General features: G+C 35.7%; 1 protein-coding gene across 6 annotated transcripts in view; it reads right to left on the bottom strand.

Moving 5' to 3' along the window:
* The window catches only part of TCERG1 (transcription elongation regulator 1), a 62,936-nt gene that overhangs the window by 24,709 nt on the left and 18,311 nt on the right, over positions 1–19,916 (bottom strand). For 3 of the 6 annotated variants that reach the window (XR_004624067.1, XM_034656215.1, XM_034656217.1), the window contains exons 6-15: positions 18,422–18,484; positions 17,072–17,272; positions 16,234–16,346; positions 15,394–15,482; positions 6,951–7,111; positions 5,499–5,555; positions 5,083–5,149; positions 3,943–3,993; positions 2,434–2,569; positions 1,543–1,632 (exon numbers count right to left, since the gene is read on the bottom strand). Coding sequence is in view for 5 of the 6 variants with exons in the window: in XM_034656215.1 (XP_034512106.1) it covers positions 1,543–1,632; positions 2,434–2,569; positions 3,943–3,993; positions 5,083–5,149; positions 5,499–5,555; positions 6,951–7,111; positions 15,394–15,482; positions 16,234–16,346; positions 17,072–17,272; positions 18,422–18,484 (1,028 nt within the window). In the remaining variant the exon portion in view is untranslated. The remainder of the gene's footprint in view (positions 1–1,542; positions 1,633–2,433; positions 2,570–3,942; positions 3,994–5,082; positions 5,150–5,498; positions 5,556–6,950; positions 7,112–15,393; positions 15,483–16,233; positions 16,347–17,071; positions 17,273–18,421; positions 18,485–19,916) is intronic. The other 3 variants (XM_002924689.4, XM_034656216.1, XM_002924690.4) reach the window with 3 other exon arrangements.

Genomic DNA, 19,916 nt, shown 5'->3' with positions numbered 1-19,916 from the left:
AACTTGTTCAAGGCCTAACAAAGGATGTGTGGCCAGAATGAATGAATCTAAAAGACCTTCAAGAGGTATGCAGTTAAGAGTGTAAGCAGAATCTTATAAGCCACGATAAAGAATTTCAATCTTATCCTAAATAGAATGGGAAGCACTGGACATTTTCTAAGCAAGGGACAGTAACAACGCCTTAAACTGTCACTTAAACTTTAAAATTAGTGTGGTTGCCACATGGAAAAAGAATGTGACTACAGAAAAAGCAAGAACGGAAGGAAGCAAAGAGATCAGTCAGAGGCTATACAGATGCTAAGAAATGGTCATAGTGCCTTGAAATACAGTAATAGTGGGGGAAATGGTATATAAGAAGTGGTATTTACATGCTTTTGGAGGTAGATTTTGCTGACAGACTTGAAATGTCCAATGGGGAGAAGTAAAGAATCAAGGCTAATTTACACTTTTTGATAGGGCCATCAATCCAGGTGAGAATGAGACGATCACACAGTTTAAAACAAATAAAAACAAAAAAACCCTACTATGCTCGAAATGCAGATGCAAACAGATCTGGAAGTCATGCTTTTCTACTACACATACTAAAATACATGTCTGGCACACAGTAAATGTCCTCTCTTCGTAAAAAGTTTGTGATGAGAGCTACATGCATAATGGCACAAACAGTATAGGGAATTATTTCAACTGTTAAATTGTCAATATAAAGGACGGACAACCAAATGAAATCCTGTAGCTCAACAGCTCTACAGCAAGTGGTTCCACATACTCACCATTCTAAAGGGATCAGTGTCAGGGTGGTCCAGGTAATTCAGAAACTATGTAAGTTGAAAATGTGCAATGCTTTAGAGGAAGAAGCAATCATTGTGAGATGGTATGTATCACTGAGTCATCATGGGAATCAATGGCAACTCAATAAGCAGGCAACTGTAATTCCTGTTAACTCTAGTTCAGCAGAGACCCTTAGGTGCCCATCAATTCTTTAAGTGTATAATGAAAAGACATTTAACAGATGCCACTTAGATGGAGAATGCGCACATGAAATGTAAACATGTCTTAGAGTGTTGTCTATCTACAACACACACACACAGTCACACATATATATTGGCACTAACTGGAAGGTTATAACACCAGTATCCAATCATGGTCCCATCAGCTGGGTAAGACTAGGTGTTTCTTTTTCCTTTCCACTTATCCGTCCTTTTCTTTTTCTACTCTAAATTTGCATCATTTGCCCAAGAAAAAGTAAATTAATAAGCACAATGAAATGCATTTTGAAAACTTTAGCTATAACCTCAGTGTGTACGAGGCATAAAGACAAAATGTTCATGAAGCAACAGCCATGTCCATAATAAAGGGAAAACTATCCAAGTATTTCTGAGGCAGCAATGTCCACATAGACAATAACTATGTTCTAAGATATAAGACTATGTTTTTAAAGTACTGTGTTACGGGGGGGCAAAAGATGGTATTTTATTCCTTACATTTTAAAAATGATGCTGCTAAGGGATATACATTTCTTAAATAATGTTATTTTCCTTTTACCTGTTTTCTCTCTTTAGGATTGAGAAGTAAGTACCGAGGATCAAAAACTATCTTGTGCAACTCCTTCTCCCATGTTGAAAAAGCAGACACCTTCAAAATAAAAATGTATTGCCTCATAATTAAGTTGGCTCTAAAAACATAAAGGTCATATAATTTTCCTTGAAATCTACAGGACATCTGCTTAAAAAGGAGACATACTAAAAACCATACTGAAGTTTCCATCACTAATAAATGACAAGCAGTGGGAGGCTAGCAACAGCAAATTTCCACACTAATTGGCTCTGAACATTTCTATATTATATAGAAATAGCACACACTTAATTAGTCATTAAAATAACCACTACTGTGTGACATTTAAAAAATCAGTACATCAGAAAAAGCCTTGAAGATTTGCATTTTGATTTCCCATGCTTGCTCCAATCTTGTGAACAATGTTGTGATTTTAAATTGAACAATTACAATTATTCAAATGAATATGTGAATATAACCAAAAGGCTGAAACCCCCTCAATTAAGCTTTATTAATAATATCATAAAGTACCAGTTCTCCTTTAACCAAAACCATTCTGAAAGTATTAAAGAATCATATATACCTTACCTATCCCACGTAGTCCGCCATTCTGTAATGTTAATACTCATATTACTCACCAAAATGTAATGACCCATAAATGTTAAATGTTACTTGTATTTAAAAGGATAGTAAGATGGCATTTAGTTAAACATGATAGGATGAGCCAAGAAAAAGGCTGTTTGAGAGAGTACAGTAATTTGACAGGCTTCCCTTATCCCCCCCCACAACATGAGCACTAACCTTAGATTTGACCTTTTAGCAAGACATATTTATATTACTTATACAAAACAGAAATATCTCCCCCAAAGATTGTTTTCTGACCCCTCTCTCTAGCAGCATGTCCTTGAACTGCTTCATTCGGGCCTCCAGAGGGACAATGGCCCTTTCTCGGGCAGCTTTAATTTCAGCTTCCATCGCAGCCTCTTTCTCTGAATCAATGTCTTTATTATCGTCTCTCCTATAAAAAAATAAAATATAAGGCATCAACTGACAAAATATTAATAAGGAATCTTACTAAAATCTTTACATCAATGGAATATTCAAGACTCACTACTGAGCAGCATATTTTTGGCAAAAAAAAATATATTGAGGGTTTCAAATGAACTCTAAGAGATAAGCAACTTTCATTATAATAATAATAATAATAATAATAATAATAATAATCTTACAATGAGCTTCTGATGATGTTACAATGGCTATATTGTGCTGTCTCTCTCCCTGATACACAGAATGAACTACCTTACTTTCAAAAACAAAAAACTAACATTGCAGTAAAACTCTATGTTAGAAATAAACAGCACAAAATGTAATTTTTAGTTCTTGAAATGATAAAGGAAAAACAGTATTTTCCAAAATGTTTTACATTATAGATGCATAAAATATTTCTTAATCTAATAAAAATTGGTCTAAGTCTTAGTAATCTCAAATAATCATTTTGAAAAGAAAATGAAAATATCTGCAAACTTGGCCAAGTGGATATGTGAGATATATACCTTACCTACCTGACATCTTTTTTACTCACTTTCTGGGTGGTAAGTTGAGATTTAAGTTGAAGGACAGGTCCCAGAGAGCAACATAGGCCCAGGAGTAGTTAGATGGAATTAGAATTTTCACCAATGACTAAACTACTTTTTCCTCCAAAAATGCACCTCAGGGCTAAGGACAACCCTGTTGCTGTTGCTCTCACTCAAGTGAGATTGTAAACATGAAATCGAGTCACCTCTCAAACAACTGCACTAGGAAGAAGGCCCGTTCATGTGAATAATTCAAAACAGAAAGTAATTCAATAATATTTGCGTGTATTTGAGCAGATTTTCCTTCTTAAATATGATCTGCTAAGTATAAAAATAAAATTGGTTCATATTCCCTACACAAACTTAAGGGAATCAGGAAAACAAAACATCACCAATTTCAGAAGCATGCTATACATAGGGAAGTGAAGGCAGCCCACCAGATTTAAATGGAACTAAGGCTAACTCACAAATACGTGTTAAGTGAGAGGTAATTAGCAACTTAGGGAATGAATCAAAAGAAACAGAAGACATATTCCGTGACCTGCAGGAACTTAGCGAGATAGTCTGTGACCTAAGATATGCACAAAACAAACAGGTAAAAGTAATTTGCCAAACAATATACCCTCTTATAATAATTTATTTAAGAACTATTTAAATAAAGAGTTAAAAGACATCCAAGAAATATAACTAACGAAAACAAATAACCTTTATAGAATTACACTAAATGGAAATGTCACAATACAAACTATCACTATCTATCTCAATAAAAGAAGTAAAGAAAAACTAAGCCAGGAAAAATAGGCTTTTAACTTTGTACCTAAATAGAGAAGCTCGGGCAATCCACATAAAGGACTTCTTTGACATTCTCCTGATAAAAGCAGTTAAAAACCTTACAGAGTTGTCTATAAGAACAAACAATTAAAAACAACCTAAAAGTTTAACATTGTAGGAACATCCAAAATTATGGTTATATAAACAGAATGAATACAGTCATTTATAATTATTAAGAAAACAAATGTCTTATTCTAGAATTTTTTTTTAAGAACACAAAATCGGTTGATTACAACTAATAAAAATATTTACATATTTGGTCAAGAACTAAAAAGTCAACTGCAAAAATGAAAAAGCTATGTTACTTCGGTTGATTATGCGTGACTCTCTTTAGTATCTTAGTATCTTTAACATTGTTGCTAACGATTTTTTAAAAAGAACCACCCTTCCGAGGGGTTGTCTTACTGATTACTTTGCCATAATTTGGCTGCATTCAATCTGTCCTTTTTAGATAAGGACTATGGTTCATCCAGTTCCTAATAATGTCTTTAAACTTTCCTTTTTGCTGCTAAATAATGGTCCCATTCCTCCCCCTACCCACATACAAATACACTCTACCCCAGCCTTTCATCCCCCATAACTAGAAACATTCATAATTTTACCCAACTACAGAGCACTGGCCAACCTAATGCTCCCACTTATGGCAGTCTCTTTCTCCCAAAGCATTTTCTAAGCTCACAGGTTCCCTCTTCACCAGGTAGTAATGACACAGACTCAAGGACCAGCTAAGTGACAAGTACATAAAAAGAGAGAGAAGTCTGTGTGTCTGTATTTATGCATTTCTGGAATGGTGTCTGCTGAGGTCTACATTAAGGAGGAAATTCATTTTCTATGAAATTCAGGCTTAATGAATGTCTGAAAATAATTTATCTCTAATTCCTAAAATGTCACTTGGCTTTATAATACATATTTAAGTAATCAAGTACTCTGCACATCTAGCAACAGAAGGGACACCATTTCCGCATTCTTAAGCAAAGCTTTCTAATATCGGGCCTTAGACAGCAATCATGACTTCTGGCTCCTAACATACACATTACTTGTCCCAACCACAAACTGAATGGGACCTAATCAACTTTTAAAATAGGTATAATCTACCTGAATTACATAAACTGTAAGTATTACTTACTTTCGTTTTTTGGCTTTAACAGGTTCATCTTCATTAAGTTCCTCCATTAATTCTTGTTCTTCTTTAACTGTAAGATGAAATTTAATTAAACCTTGTCAGAATAAAATTCAGCAAGCAACAATTAAAACATTTAAATCTGAATCCTTCTTCTAGTCACTACCAGAACACTTGCTTTAACAGTATTAAAAAGCAGCTATAGGGGAGCCTAGGTGGTTCAGTTGGTTAAGCGTCTGCCTTCGGCTCAGGTCACGATCCCAGGGTCCTGGAATTCAGCCCTGTATCAGGCTCTCTGCTCAGCGGGAGCCTGCTTTTTCCTCTCCTCCCCACTCGTGCTATCTCTCTCTCTCTCTCTCTCTCCCATATAAATAAAATCTTAAAAAAAAAAAAAAAGTAGCTACAATCTGTAGTTTACTCACTTGCACTCATAGAGAATTGCCATTTTTGGATGGACAGCATTGTGGGGGTCGGGTGTCCTGGCAAAAACATATCAAATATTATTATGAATAGTTACATGCACATATTACAAAATATTTTCTTCTAAAAAGTTACTGTTTACATAAAATACCCATCCCATAAACTCTCCCCTTTATAAAACATTAAACAATTCTATACTTCCTAAATTAACCTTCCCTTTAAATTTCCAATTCACTTTGAAATGTTTATTCATGAGACATGAATTTATCAAATAACTGAACTGAATATTTGAAAACAGTCATAAAAACAAAAGCAAATCTCATACCTCCTTGGCACAATTCAACACAAGGATTGTAAAGTATCATCAATATCACAGCTATAAAACAAATACTGCTGAAGGGAAAAAGTGGTGTCTAGTATCTTTACCACTAGGCAGGCAAAGTTTCACTGATCTGGAAATGACTTGCAAGAAAAAAATGTAGCACCACATATATATCCCATAAAGATTTCTCAATTATAATAAATGACATATATTTGGATTTACTTCATTGGAACTATCAGGTGATTCATTTATGCTTCTACAGCACATGGGGGGGTTTCTATAAAAACACAATCCTGTCAATATTAGGGCAAATTACCAATAAAAAATATGCAATAAAAATTACGTAAAAATATGAGCTCATTTTATCTACTGAAATGCTGTCTGAACACAAGGTACCTTAAAAGATAATCTCTTAATAAGGTTTGTCTCTATCTTGTCAGGAATAGGGTTTATATTCCCTAAATTTCATCTACCTGAAAAGAGTAAGCTTTTGCGGCAATTGGGTGACACGGTCAGTTAGGCGTCCAACTCTTGACTTCAGCTCAAGTCATGATCTTGGGGATCATGAGATCAAGCCGGGGGTTGGGCTCTGTGCTCAGTGGGGAGTCTGCTGGTCTTCTCGCTCTCCTCTCTCTGCCCTTCCCACCACCACCCCCACCACACACACTCTCTAATATAAATAAATCTTTAAAAGAGTAAGCTTTTATAATTCTACAAAATTTTGTGTTTTACAGAAGTTTAGTAAAATGTACTCTATACACTTCTGATTATTTCAAAAAATATATTACTAGTTATAAAAAGTCCTAAAAGGCTCACTAAGGAGTGTTTTAGTATTATTAGTAAGCACAGAGCAAACCTTAAGCAGAACCAACATAACTGGACTAACTAAAAATCTTGACAAGGACAGTAAGTTAAAAAAATATAAATATTTTACAAAAAAACATTCGTCCAAACTTTCTAATTTTTAGTATCTCTACTACTGAACTCAAACTAGCATAGCAGTCTATTTCCCATTTCTCAAATTTCTTATATTCTTTGAAAACAGCAAGTTATCCTAAATGGCCTCATATTTTCTGTAAAAATATTAAAAGAACGATAAAATTAGAGGATAAATTCTTAATTTAAAACTTACTTAGTTTCTTCACTTCTTCCATTCCTTTTTTATGAGGCGGCTCCTGAATAATTTTGTCAACATCTGCCCTTCCAATCAGATCATCAGGTCGGTCCCACATGGAAAGACGGGTGGTAGGATTATAGAAGAAGACCCGCTCATCACCAGTCCAAACAACACACCTACGAATTGATTCAAACATCAGTTTCTTCTATTATGGAACATATTTGATAGTTAAAGTCTTTCATTGTCATCCTGCCTAAAGGAGAGGTGGGCGGGTGGTTAGGACACCTTTGTATTCAATAATAGTTACAGAGCTGAATACAATTTCTAGAGGAGAGAGCTAAGTGGCTAAGGTTAGAACAGCAGTTCAACATTTTAACTGAGAAAACCAAAAAAAGCGAAGTAATTCAGTGGTTTAGAGCGCTCAAGAACTTGGTGTACCTGGCTCAATCTGAGAGTGTTACATTTTAACCTATCACAAAGGATGAATTCAATGGCAACAAATAAGAATGCTATTAAGCAGTTCTAAAACTGAAGAACAGACCACAGCACAATATCTATTATGTAATACTTCTTAGTATTTACCAAATCAGAATTTTACATACTCAAATGCAACCTGCTATGAAGTCTTTAATTAATCTTATTATACCTGATATAAAAAATAAGAAATATTGATTGCACTATGACACCAGAGCCCACTACAGCTCACTGTTCCTGTTCATTACAAGAAATTCAGAAAAAATAGAAAAAAAGAGAATGCAAGGACTGTGTACAGTTTTTATTTTATTTTATTTATTTTTTTTTTTTAAAGATTTTGTTTATTTATTCGACAGAGATAGAGAGACAGCCAGCGAGAGAGGGAACACAAGCAGGGGGAGTGGGAGAGGAAGAAGCAGGCTCATAGCGGAGGAGCCTGATGTGGGGCTCGATCCCATAACGCCGGGATCACGCCCTGAGCCGAAGGCAGACGCTTTAACCGCTGTGCCACCCAGGCGCCCCATGTGTACAGTTTTTAAAAAATAAATATAAGTATGGAAGAGAGTCAATATATATAGCAGCAACTGCAAGGGTGCAAATTTCCAATTTTTCCTCCCTCACACCTCTGCCCTAAGGGCCCCCAAACACAAACAGTAGCATGGTGGTAGCAGCACAGGCAGTGAAAACTCCCAATAGAAACCAGGTACTTATGGCCAGATAATTACCAGTTCATCAACAGCTGCCAAGCCAAGTTGATCTAGATGTTGAAAATATCAGACAAAACCTCTATTGTTGAGATAATCAAAGACTTTAAAGCAGCAATTATAACTAGAGTTCATGAGATGAAGAAAAAAAAAAAAACCTGAATGAAAACACAGTTCTCATTAGAGAAACAGAAACTGTAAAAAAACAAAACCAAAAACTTTAGAGATGAAAAACACACAACTGAAGCAAAGGAAAAAAGAGAGAGAGAGACAAGCCAAGAAACAGACTCTTAACTATAAGAGAGAGCAAACTGGTTACCAGAGGGGAGGTGACTAGGGGGATCTGGATTAAGGAGTACACTTGTCATGAGCACCAGGTAATGTATGGAAGTACTGAATCACTATATTGTACACCTGAAATGATATCACACTGCCTGTTAACTATATAAGAATTAAAATAAAACTAAAAAATAAAAAGAGAAAAAGAAAAATACACAACTGAAATAAAATCTCTTTGGATTGGCTCAAAAACAGAACAGAGATGACAGGGAATGATCAGTGACCTAGAAAGTACAGCAGTAATTATCCCACCCGAAGAATAAAGAGAGGAAAAAAACAATCAATAGGCTTTCAGGAAACCTAAGGGATTATATCAAAATGCCTTACATAAATGTCACTTATGTAGATGTTTAACTCTGCTTGGGGAAAACCCTACCCTAAATTTTCTATGCCAGTTTCTAAAATACGTCACACTACAAACAGGGCAACAAGTCCAATGACCATGGATTTCTTACCAGAAACCACAGAGCAAGAACACAGTAAAACATTCTTAAAGTTGGGGGGGAGGGGCGGAATGGGAGTGAAAATGTTCAAAACTGAATATGGTAATGGCTGCACAATTCCATTAATATATTAAAAATCATGGAGTCATAGACTTTAAATGAGTGAACTGTACAGGATGTGAATCATCTCAGTACATTTGTCATATTTTTAAGAAACAGCTAGACAAAAAAAGTATATATGATTCTTGACATAACATTCTAGAAAATACAAAGTAATCTAAAATAGAAAGCAGAAGGATCCTTAGGGATGGATAACAAAGGGACACAAGAAAACTGTCGGGGTTATTGGAAATGTTTATTTTGATTGTGGAAATGAACTTGAAATATTTCAGCTCACCATACTTCAATTTTACTTGAGTAACACAAAAAAATGAGAAAATGGGGGCTCCCGGCTGGTTCAGACAGAAAAGCATGGAACTCCTGATATCGGGGGTTCTAAGTTTGAGGCCCACGCTGGGTGTAGCTATTACTTAAAATTAAATATTTTTTTAAAAAATGAGAAAATGTACTACTAAATCAAAATCTTTTGTGGAAACGGGACTAGATGTGTTTTTTTGTCTTGAATCCAACAAATATCCAAAGCTCAATGATCCTAGGGAAAACAAAACACTTCCACTTTTGACCTCTCTTTACAATTAATTTTAAAAGCAGGTGTGAAAGCCCCTGAGTGGCACAGTCAGTTAAGTGTCTGATTCTTGGTTTCAGCTCAGGTCATGATCTCAGGGTGGTGAGATTGAGCCCCACATCCAGCTCGGCGCTCAGAACGGAGTCTGCTTGGGAATCTTTTTCCCTGTCCCGCTGCCCCTGTTGCTCATGCTCATGTGCGTACAATCTCTCTCTCTCTCTCTCTCTCTCTCTCACCCTCAAATAGATCTTTAAAAACATAAATAAATTAAAGCAGGTGAGGGGGAAACATGTTATATACTATGTTCCATTAGAATAATCCTGAGAGGAGCACATGGCTGGTTCAGTTGGGAGAACATGTGACTCTTGATCTTGGCATTGTGAGTTCATGCCTCACGGTGGGTATAGAGATTACTCAAAAATAAAACCTTAAAAAAAAATTTAAAAAAGAACAATCCTGAGATACTTAAGCCATCCTGACAGATGTTTAACTTTACTGGGGGAAAAAAAAAGTACCCTAAACTTTCTATGACAGTTTCTAAAACACTATTTAATTATTAACAGCAGTAACTACTTCAAGAGAGAGAGATGCTATTTTACTAATTCATGCTGACTTCAAAACACCGAAGTGTGCTAATATACTCCATCGTACTAAATGTGGAGTGAGAGGCTATCAGGACATTTCAGAACAGAAAAATTATGGACAAAGAATTCTTGTACCAAAAAAATGCCCTGTGCTGGGGCACCCGGGTGGCTCAGTCCATTGAGCGTCTGACTCTTGATTTCAGTTCAGGTCATGATTTCACGATTCATGGGATCGAGCCCTGCGCTGGGCTCCACGCTCAGCAGAGCCTGTTAATCTCACTCCCTCTGCTCACTCTCTCTTGCTCTCTAATAAAAAAAAAAAAAAAAAAAAAAAAATCTTAAAAAAGAAAACAAAACTGCCCTGTGCTAATAATATGCATGTACACATGATAAAATGTTTCGGGATGAAGTGTACTAATATCTGCAACTTTTAACCTATCAAAAAATTATTATTGGCAGATGCACTGAGAGATGGTAAATAAATGATAACACAAACAGAACAAAAAGTTAATTCTAGACGCTAAGTCAATACATGGTGTTCACTGTTCTAGACACATTCTTTCAACGTTTCTATAGGTTTCAACTTCTTCAAAATAAAATACTAGAGCAAAAAGCTCTGGAAACAACAACAAAAACCTACAGAAACAGAAGAGCTAATTAATTAGTGGCCCTGTGCCACTCTCAGTATATGCAAAAGTGAGTAAAACTTGAAAAACCAATTTTCCTAAGTTAAAACCCAATACAGAGTACATGCCAGGAAAGCATGGCAAATATACACAGCCCTCACTGTGCGCTCTGCAGGACACTGTAAAAGTAACTGCAAGCTAAAGCTGTAGGATACAATCTCAGTAAGCACAGGAAAAAATTACAATTAGTCCACAACCTTTATTTTTTTTTAAAGATTTTATTTATTTCTCAGAGAGAGAGCGCACAAGCGGGGGAGCGGCAGGCAGAGGGAGAAGCTGAGCAGGGAGCCCGGTGCAGGACTCAATCCCAGGACCCTGGGATCATGACCTGAGCCAAAGGTAGACACTTAACTGACTGAGCCACCAGGCGTCCCAGTCCATAACCTTTAAAAACTTTTGTCGAAACATTAAAAACTCTCTTAAACCAGAAACTAAAGTTCCTGATCCTAAGGAATAAAAAATGCTTCTAATTTTGATCTCTTTATTTAGAAGAGTCAAACTACTGCCGTGAAATACCAGGAAAAAAATTCCAATATTGGTAAGGAAAATATGAAGCTTCATGTTTTACACTTAGCTTTTTTTTTTTTTTTTAAGATTTTATTTATTTATTTGACAGAGATAGACACAGCCAGCGAGAGAGGGAACACAAGCAGGGGGAGTGGGAGAGGAAGAAGCAGGCTCACAGCGGAGGAGCCTGACGGGGCTCGATCCCATAACGCCAGGATCACGCCCTGAGCCGAAGGCAGACGCTTAACTGCTATGCCACCCAGGCGCCCCTACACTTAGCTTCTTAACTCTGAAGAAAGTTATTTCGAGAACAACATTGGAAGATATGAAGAGACAGAAAGACTAATAAAAATCTGATTATCCAAATGAAGTGGCATAGCCTGCTTAGCTAAGATTATTGTTGTTTCTTTCTTTGTTTTCCTAAAAAATCTCTACACCCAACATGGGGCTGAAATTTATAATCCCGAGACCTAGAGTCGCGTGCTCCACTGAATGAGCAGACCAGGCTGCCCCTGAGTAATTTGTTTTGCTTAAAGTTAGCATTTATTCATTTTACAAGAAACAGAAAAAAATTAAGGAATTAAAGTTCTACTGACAATAAATTTTTCACTGACAGACCTTGGGAAATAATTTACACAAGCAGTTATCTTACATGTATTCAGATGTACTGTTAAAACACTAGGAACATATAGTTGCATTAGGGGATGGAGGACAGTCCCTAAGAAATACCTAGAACCTATAAATAAAAGATCAATAAATTTGATCTCATCAAATATAAAATTTATGTATGACAAGACATAAAACAAAAATCAACAGGTAGGGAGAAAGTGTAATGTATACAAAAATTAAAGGGGTTAACAGCATGCATAAAAAGGTCTCTTCTGGGGCACCTGGGTGGCTCAGTAGGTTAAGCATCTAACATCAGCTCAAATCATGATCTCAGGGTCATGGGATTGAGTCCTGCATCAGGCTCCATGCTCAAGAGGGAGTCTACTTGTCCCTCTCCCTCCTTCTGCCTCTCCCCACACTCCCTTGAGCTATCTCCCTCTCAAATAAATAAATAAATAAAATCTTAAAAAAAGAAAAAAAAACCTCTCTCCTATCATTAAGAAAAAGACAAGTCCATAAAAAACATGAGTAAAACTGTGAAGGAAGCAATCCACAGCCAATGAACATGAAATAAACTGAATTATACCAGCATTCTGCAAACATGTAACAGAAATCTTTTTCTCAACAGCTTACCAAAGATTTAAACAGAATATGCCACACTGGTTAAGAGGGAGAGAAAAATGGTACTCTGAGGCTATTGCTGGGAATACTAACAGGCACAGTCCAGCCTGCCCCTCCCCCCAACACCAAAACCTTTCTGAGGTCAACCTAGCAGTATCTACCGAAATATTAAATAACAGTATCACTTGATTCAATTTCACCTCTAGGAATCAATCCAACAGAAATACTTGCATGTTGTTCACAAAGAAGTATGTACAAGGATGTCCTAAACAGCAACTTTTGTTAATGCTAAGGTGGGAGACAACCTCATCATCCATTTATAGAAAAACTACGCATTTACAGAATACTATGCTATCACAAATATATTTAAATGTACAAAAATAGCAAAATTTCTGAGACATAGTAAAAACCACCAAGGAATACACTGTTGTTGTTGTTTTTTTTAAAGATTTTATTTATTTATTTGACAGAGAAACAGCCAGACAGCAAGGGAGGGAACACAAGCAGGGGGAGTGGGAGGGGAAGAAGCAGGCTTCCAGCAGAGGAGCCTGATGTGGGGCTCGATCCCAGAACACTGGGATCACGCCCAAGGCAGACGCTTAACGACTGAGCCACCCAGGCGCCCCAAGGAATACAGTTTTTAAGATACTGTTAGATGCACACACACCACACAACTCTGTACACGTGTACACAAAACAATGTAACAAAGGGTCCAGAAGGCATATGAGACTTGGGGAAAGTAGAATTCTTTAATTTTTTCCTCCATATAATTCTTTCATATCGAATGTTTTTATGGATTCACATATTCTTTTCTAATAATATCAGACCAATGAGAAAATAACTGAAAGCAGGACACAAAAACTATAGATATAAACATACAGAAAAAGGTTTAGAGAATGATAAATATAAGAAACTTGACATGCAAATAACAAATGTTCCGAAAAAGGAAAAACAAACAGATAAAGAGAAGCAATAATTAAACAAATTCCAAAAGAAAATTCCACTTATCTGGGGACAGACTCAAATCTGAAAACTGATTAGCATCCACGAAGCTTCAGATTGGTGGGGTTCAGAGGTGGTTACCAGCTTTTCATGTACAATACTCAAACTCAGAAACCACAAGCTAGGAACATATTCTTTAAACAGACTGTTTCCATAATTTGGATTTTGGATCAAGGTAAATATTTTTGCTTAATTATTTTTTAAAATGAGGCTTAATGTATCAAGTTGGTGTTATGAAATATACAGAAGACAATTATTCCAAATGTCTTTAAAACATAGTAATTTGACTATAAATCCCTGGAGTGACATGCCCTGAACATAAAAATAAGGGGGGTGGGGGGTAAAAAAGTTTAAAAAGTCTCTTCAGTATCACACTGCTAGTGACAGTGTTGGTACCACAATTCTGTGACTCATATGTGAGAAAAGCAAATGAGTAATTACGTTGCTATCACTCAGCAGAAGGATTTTCAGCAGGAAAGGGGACGCTGAATTAAAATGATGATGAGGTTCAGTAAAAGCCTTGTAGTAAATCTCAACTACAAGTAATGATATGAACTCACGATGTATCTTTAAATGTGTGCATCTTCAATCCGTGTCTACCAAAGAGGTCTAAAGATAATGACTTATTCGGTAGTTAACAACTATCCCTAGATCCTATAAATGCCACGTCCCACAAAAGCAAAATGGCTGAATCTAGGCCTAAGATACGAAATACATGAGAAAGCCACGAACATCTTTGTCAGAGTAGAAAACAAGGAAAGGATCAATGACAGGGTCGCAACAAAAAACCCCAGTCAACCTTAAGAGGCTTCACCCAGCCCTAGCTGAATTAACTGAACTTCAGTAAGAATAATAACGATAACAGAAGCAAAGAAAATGTATTTAAATCTATGAAATTTAACACTCAAATCAATTCATCACTGTAAAAACCTCAGCACTACTGACATTTTGGACATAACGAACTCTTGCAGGGAGCTCTCGGGTGTTTAGGAGCATCGCTGCCCTCTAACAACTAGATGCTACAGGCTATTAATCCCTTCCAAGTTATGACAACCAAAAATGTCTCCAGACACTGCCAAACATCCACTTATGAACTAGTCTTGCCAAAAAGATCACATGTGAATCTGCTCAGGTCTCTACATAGACGATTGCTAGTTTGCAGGAAATTCAGGACTTCTAGACTGAAATGGTACCACAGGGATGCAACAGTAACATTCAGACTGTGAGCCTCCAGGTAACAAACATATTTATTTTTTAAATAACAAAAACAGAAAGGAAAAAGCAATGAAAACACAATGGAGGGGAACCTATAAATGACAAGACGTAAGGAACAACTCCCTGCAATATGTGGACTGTGTATGATTAAACGGGCTAGAGCAGGAACAGGAGAGAGCAGAGAGAAGAAAAGGGAAAACTAAAGAAGAAAAAGTACACTTAAGTAAAAAGACAACTTCACACAGTTCTATAAATATAATCATGTATGTGGGCAGATGCACAAAATTAATTTTAAACAATAAAAAGGAGATTCAGGATCTCACAGCAGTTCAAGTCTATAATCACATACAATAAACATTAATGGACAGTACCATGAAAGGAGAAAGACAATGCAGCAATTGAGTTTTAGGTCTGAACACCCAAAATACAAGAAAGAAGAACCAAAATATTCATTCACATCTACTTGGCATGTATCTTTTTAAAGCACCTTTTCTTCCTATATGATAAACCATGTAACAATCAAATATGGCAATAAATAAGCAAACAAGAACGAAATAAATTTAACTTACTAATTAAGCCAAGTACATACCATGGAGTACCAGGAATAGGGGTAGTAGCTACTGGCTTCGCCTTCTGGGCAGCCTTTTCTTCTTCAGTCATCTCCTCCTCTTTGGGCTCCTAAGGGAAATGATGTTACTCCCATTTAATTAGTATCACAAAACTATACCTGTATCTTATACAAATACAAGTAATACTGTGAACACCTCAAAGTGCAACCAACATAAGGTCTGTTGCTAGCATAGTGAGGACCCTGAGTGGGAATTTCTAAGAAAGTTCTAAATCCTTGCTCCCTAGACAGAGCCGAATTCTACAATAGCAGACCCCAGCAATAGCAGATGGTCCTATCTTACATACTCACTAACCATCTGCTTAGGTGCAGAAATGGAGAATTTAGCATAGAAAATCAGATGAGACCTCTTCCTTTAAGGTTATTTCTTTCTCCTGCTAACTTCCTTACTAATAAAACAAGACTACCATTAGTCCCTCACTGAATAAAGGAAGCTTCCAAAAAGCAGAGCTCTTTCAGTGTTGTGTAGAGATCATTCCATGCCAGAATAAGACAGATAAAATATCACATTCCCCAAATATAAAGCTGTACTTAAAATTTTTACCATGTGCCAGTCTATAAAGCAGGAGGTTGGGATTGGGTCGATGCCCTGGTCCTTTCTAGAGGCCCTGGTTTACCATAAGAAGTAATTTAATGAAACTTTCAAAGGAAAAACTGAAATACAAACTTCAAAGAACCCTAAAATTTCAGAAATCAGACTACAGCAATTATCTAAATCTGTATCAGATGGGTTTTCAATTACAAGTAAATTGTACCCAACAGTTAATGCTGGCTCCCAGGTTAACGGTCTTGGCCCTTTACCTCCTTTATCTCCTTTATCGGCTCTTCTTTAGGGTCCTCCTCCTCCGTCTCCATTGGCAGAGGTTCTTCAGAAGGTTCTTTAATTGGCTCTTTAATCTTCTCCTCTAATTTTTCTATACAAAGTTAAGACAATGTCATTCAATGGTTTTTGGTATGATTTTCCAAGAACTTTTAGAGACTAAGCAATTAAAATATTCCATAACTAGAAGTTATTAACTACAAAGATAAAATGTTCTTCTTTGTATCATCAATTTCAACATAATGTACTGGTCACCTTCAAATACCTTGCTATACCATCGGAAAACTGTCACTAGAAAAGAACCACTGACTACAGGGGGATATAGTCTTTCAAGTCACTCAAGTATCATTTGTAGCAATGATTCATTTTGCTCAAAGGGACAAGATACTAAGATTCTTAGAAAGAGGAACCTGTGATACAGAAAATCATGAGTTTTCTTCATCCAAGACTCCAAGGGCCTACACTTCTTTCTTCAGAACACATGCAATACAGACATCTCTTCCTGAGAGTACTATTAATGTTAGACATCAGTAATTACACAGGAGAATAATTATGCAATTCCTAACAGCAAAAATATATATGTGTACAGATGTATAATTTAATTTCTCCAGATGGAAAAATCATGGACAAACATGTAAGTGGAACTGGCTTTTTAAATACATACGTTATTTATCAATTTGGTAGAAATAAATAATCCAACAACTACGGAATTAGCAAATACTTCAAATGTGTTAAAAAGGAATTAACTCAATTTCAAATAGCATTCTATTTATAGTATCATAGCTTTTACTACATCTCAACAAGTCATTAAAACTATACCTTTTTCCTTCAGCTCTTGGGGTTTTTCCCAGGTTGATTCTAACGTTCTATTATTATAGTAATATGTCTTTCCATCTGCTGTTTTATACTCAGTCCACTCAGAAACTGCCGTCGCTCCAGCTAAGGTAGCAGGGGAAGCTGCAATAGCAACCTGGGGGTGTATCATAGGTACGATAGGAGGGGCCATGCCTGGCAACACACCTAAAAGAAGAAGAATACAAAGTTAGGTCCAAGTATCAAATTGTAAAGCAAAATGAAACTTTAAAATATGAGCTACATCTTTCTATTAAGTATTAATAAATGAATGAGCCAGTTGGAACAAAAAAAAAATCATTTAAAATGTGATTTAATTATTTAATGCTATTTCCCTGGTTTAGTTCTAAGATCTAAATTCAAATAGGTTCAGAAATTCAACCTAAGAAGTACCTTAAGAACAGTCAAAAATTTGGATAATAGTTATGATGAAGTCCTAACAATAATTATAAAAATGATGACACATTCTGTACGTGTGAAGAGAAATAATTTTTATAAAGAATTTCTCAAATTCTAATGAAATCAAGACAACAAACATTTACTGAGCATATTCCCTGAAGCAAAATTATTTTCTAGTTCTAAGGTACCTAGAAGGGTATGAATAAAATTCTCAGTTTTAAAGTAAATGACTGAGTTTATTATCAAATCCACTTTAATATACTAAGTGATTAAGTCAGATGTCCCTGTTAACTGTCAGTTTACTCTTTTCCTTAAAAAAAAAAAGCAGTTTCTTCTATTTTTTAAAAGGTAAGCCAAGATTAATTTTTTTTTTAACAAGACAGCTACACAAGCTGACATTATACAAATAACTAAGGATATATGAATCCAAATTGAAAAAAAACCCTCATATCTTATTCTAGAATTTAAGTTTCGGGAGCTATCTTCAATAAGTTTCAAATGTAAATTTATATTATACACACAAATATTCACACACATATACTCACTAGCATGCAAGCATAATCACATCACTTTACACATGGAAATGATTTTTTTATATTTAACTTAAAAACACATCAAAAATAAAATTAAATGTTATGAATATGAGAATGAAGTTGTTTACACTTATTACAAAAATTAAGATATAAAGTGATCTGACCTTATTTGCTTTTGTGAACCAAAGAAGCTAATACTACAGGCAATTGGGAAAATTAAGTGTTGGCCAAATATGACAACTGTATTTATACTGCTCATTAAAAAGAAAAATATAAAAAAATCCACTCACTTGGGCAAAAATAAATAAATAAAAGGATAAACAACAACATTCACTACCATGCCAACTTACAGACAAAACAAACTAAGATGGTTTTAAAAAATTACCGGTCTTGGTGGTAGCGACTGTCTTTACATACGGGCAGCTGACTATTTGCATCATTGCTACACCTGTAAAATGGATAAGCAAGCATACGTTGGAAAGCTGCCATGGTATGTCGGCTACCACTGGGATTCAGGGAAGTAATTTACCACTACAATTTAGAATGCTATTTCCAATGAAAAAGACCAGGAATGGAGTAGAATTTCTTTCTGTTTGACATTTTGTGGGAAGTGGTGCCAAATCCAATGATAACTAATTCTAAATTATAGCATCAATTACCTTTTTATCAAACCAGCTCTGATAATATTTGAAGGAGTCTCGAGAGTTTAAATTCAATGAAGGAAGCCCCTTCATTGCATATATATAACAAGTTCTCATGTGGGACATTTTCCCACAGGACATCAAACCCATGCTGCTGTTGCTTAGATACCAGTGAAAGGCAGATGCAGCATGACACTGACAAGACACCTTCTCTGTGCTGCTGCTAAGTGGGAACTACATGCAGAAGCTAAGGCATGGAGCATAACCATGCAGAAGGAGAAAAAGAATAAAATAGGACAAAGAGGGGTACAAGAGAAAGGAAGAAAGTAAGGTATGAGATGGATTCAAATATTCCAATGCAAACAATATTTTAAATAAAAGGGCAGAGATGAAAAGGGTTGCATTCAACTAATGACAAAATATCCATGTTCAGGACCTGCTCTATGGAATGTCACAGGCTTGAAACAGTGTGGAAGCCGGATAACATGTGAAGAAAAATACAGCCCCTTTAGTAGCGCTAATGACTACATGGGCTGATTGCTCAGAAACCTCTATTATTTAAGCCAACTAAAGAAGTAGCACTTGTATCAAAGAATGGAAATTACGTACAGTTCTTAGAAGAATGAAGATTCATCATGATGCATTACAATGGTGATAAAAAGGGAGTGAAAGGAAAAGCTGGAAAACTAAGACTGATTAATTAAAGAAATCCAAAATTAAGTGTGAATTAGAAAAAAAATTTTAAAGGGAAAGGCTGAAGGCAGGAAGAAAAGGGGTTGGGGGATTAAGTTTTAATTTCTATTTGTTTTGGCTGAAAAAACTAAACCTAGTTTCATACCAATAAAAATTTAAAATAACATACTATTTTCCCCACTAAAGTATAGGAAAAGAAATTTCTCTTAGAGTTAAAAATTGAAATTAAACCCCTCAGTTTGTAAATAAGGTACCTAAGTTCACACACACACACACAAAAATACTGCCAATTTTTGAAAAACGCCTTTAATTTCTTATTTACTATTTTAACTAAAGAATATTAAAGCTAAACTTCCTATTACCTCTGACACTAAAACAAAAGCGCTGGATCATAAAAGCATACTGAGTTAATTCATACGTATGGTTCTGTTTTCCCTGATGTTAAAAGAAAGCAAGGGAAAAATTCATTTGGTTAAAGAAGTTAAACCACATATTAGGTTTAAATTAGTATAAATACTGCCATCTGCAGGACCACTGAACCTAGTA

This window comes from Ailuropoda melanoleuca, chromosome 3, assembly GCF_002007445.2.
Source record: "Ailuropoda melanoleuca isolate Jingjing chromosome 3, ASM200744v2, whole genome shotgun sequence".
In the NCBI taxonomy this organism is placed as follows: domain Eukaryota; kingdom Metazoa; phylum Chordata; class Mammalia; order Carnivora; family Ursidae; genus Ailuropoda; species Ailuropoda melanoleuca.
This window is presented reverse-complemented; position numbering and strand designations above follow the sequence as displayed.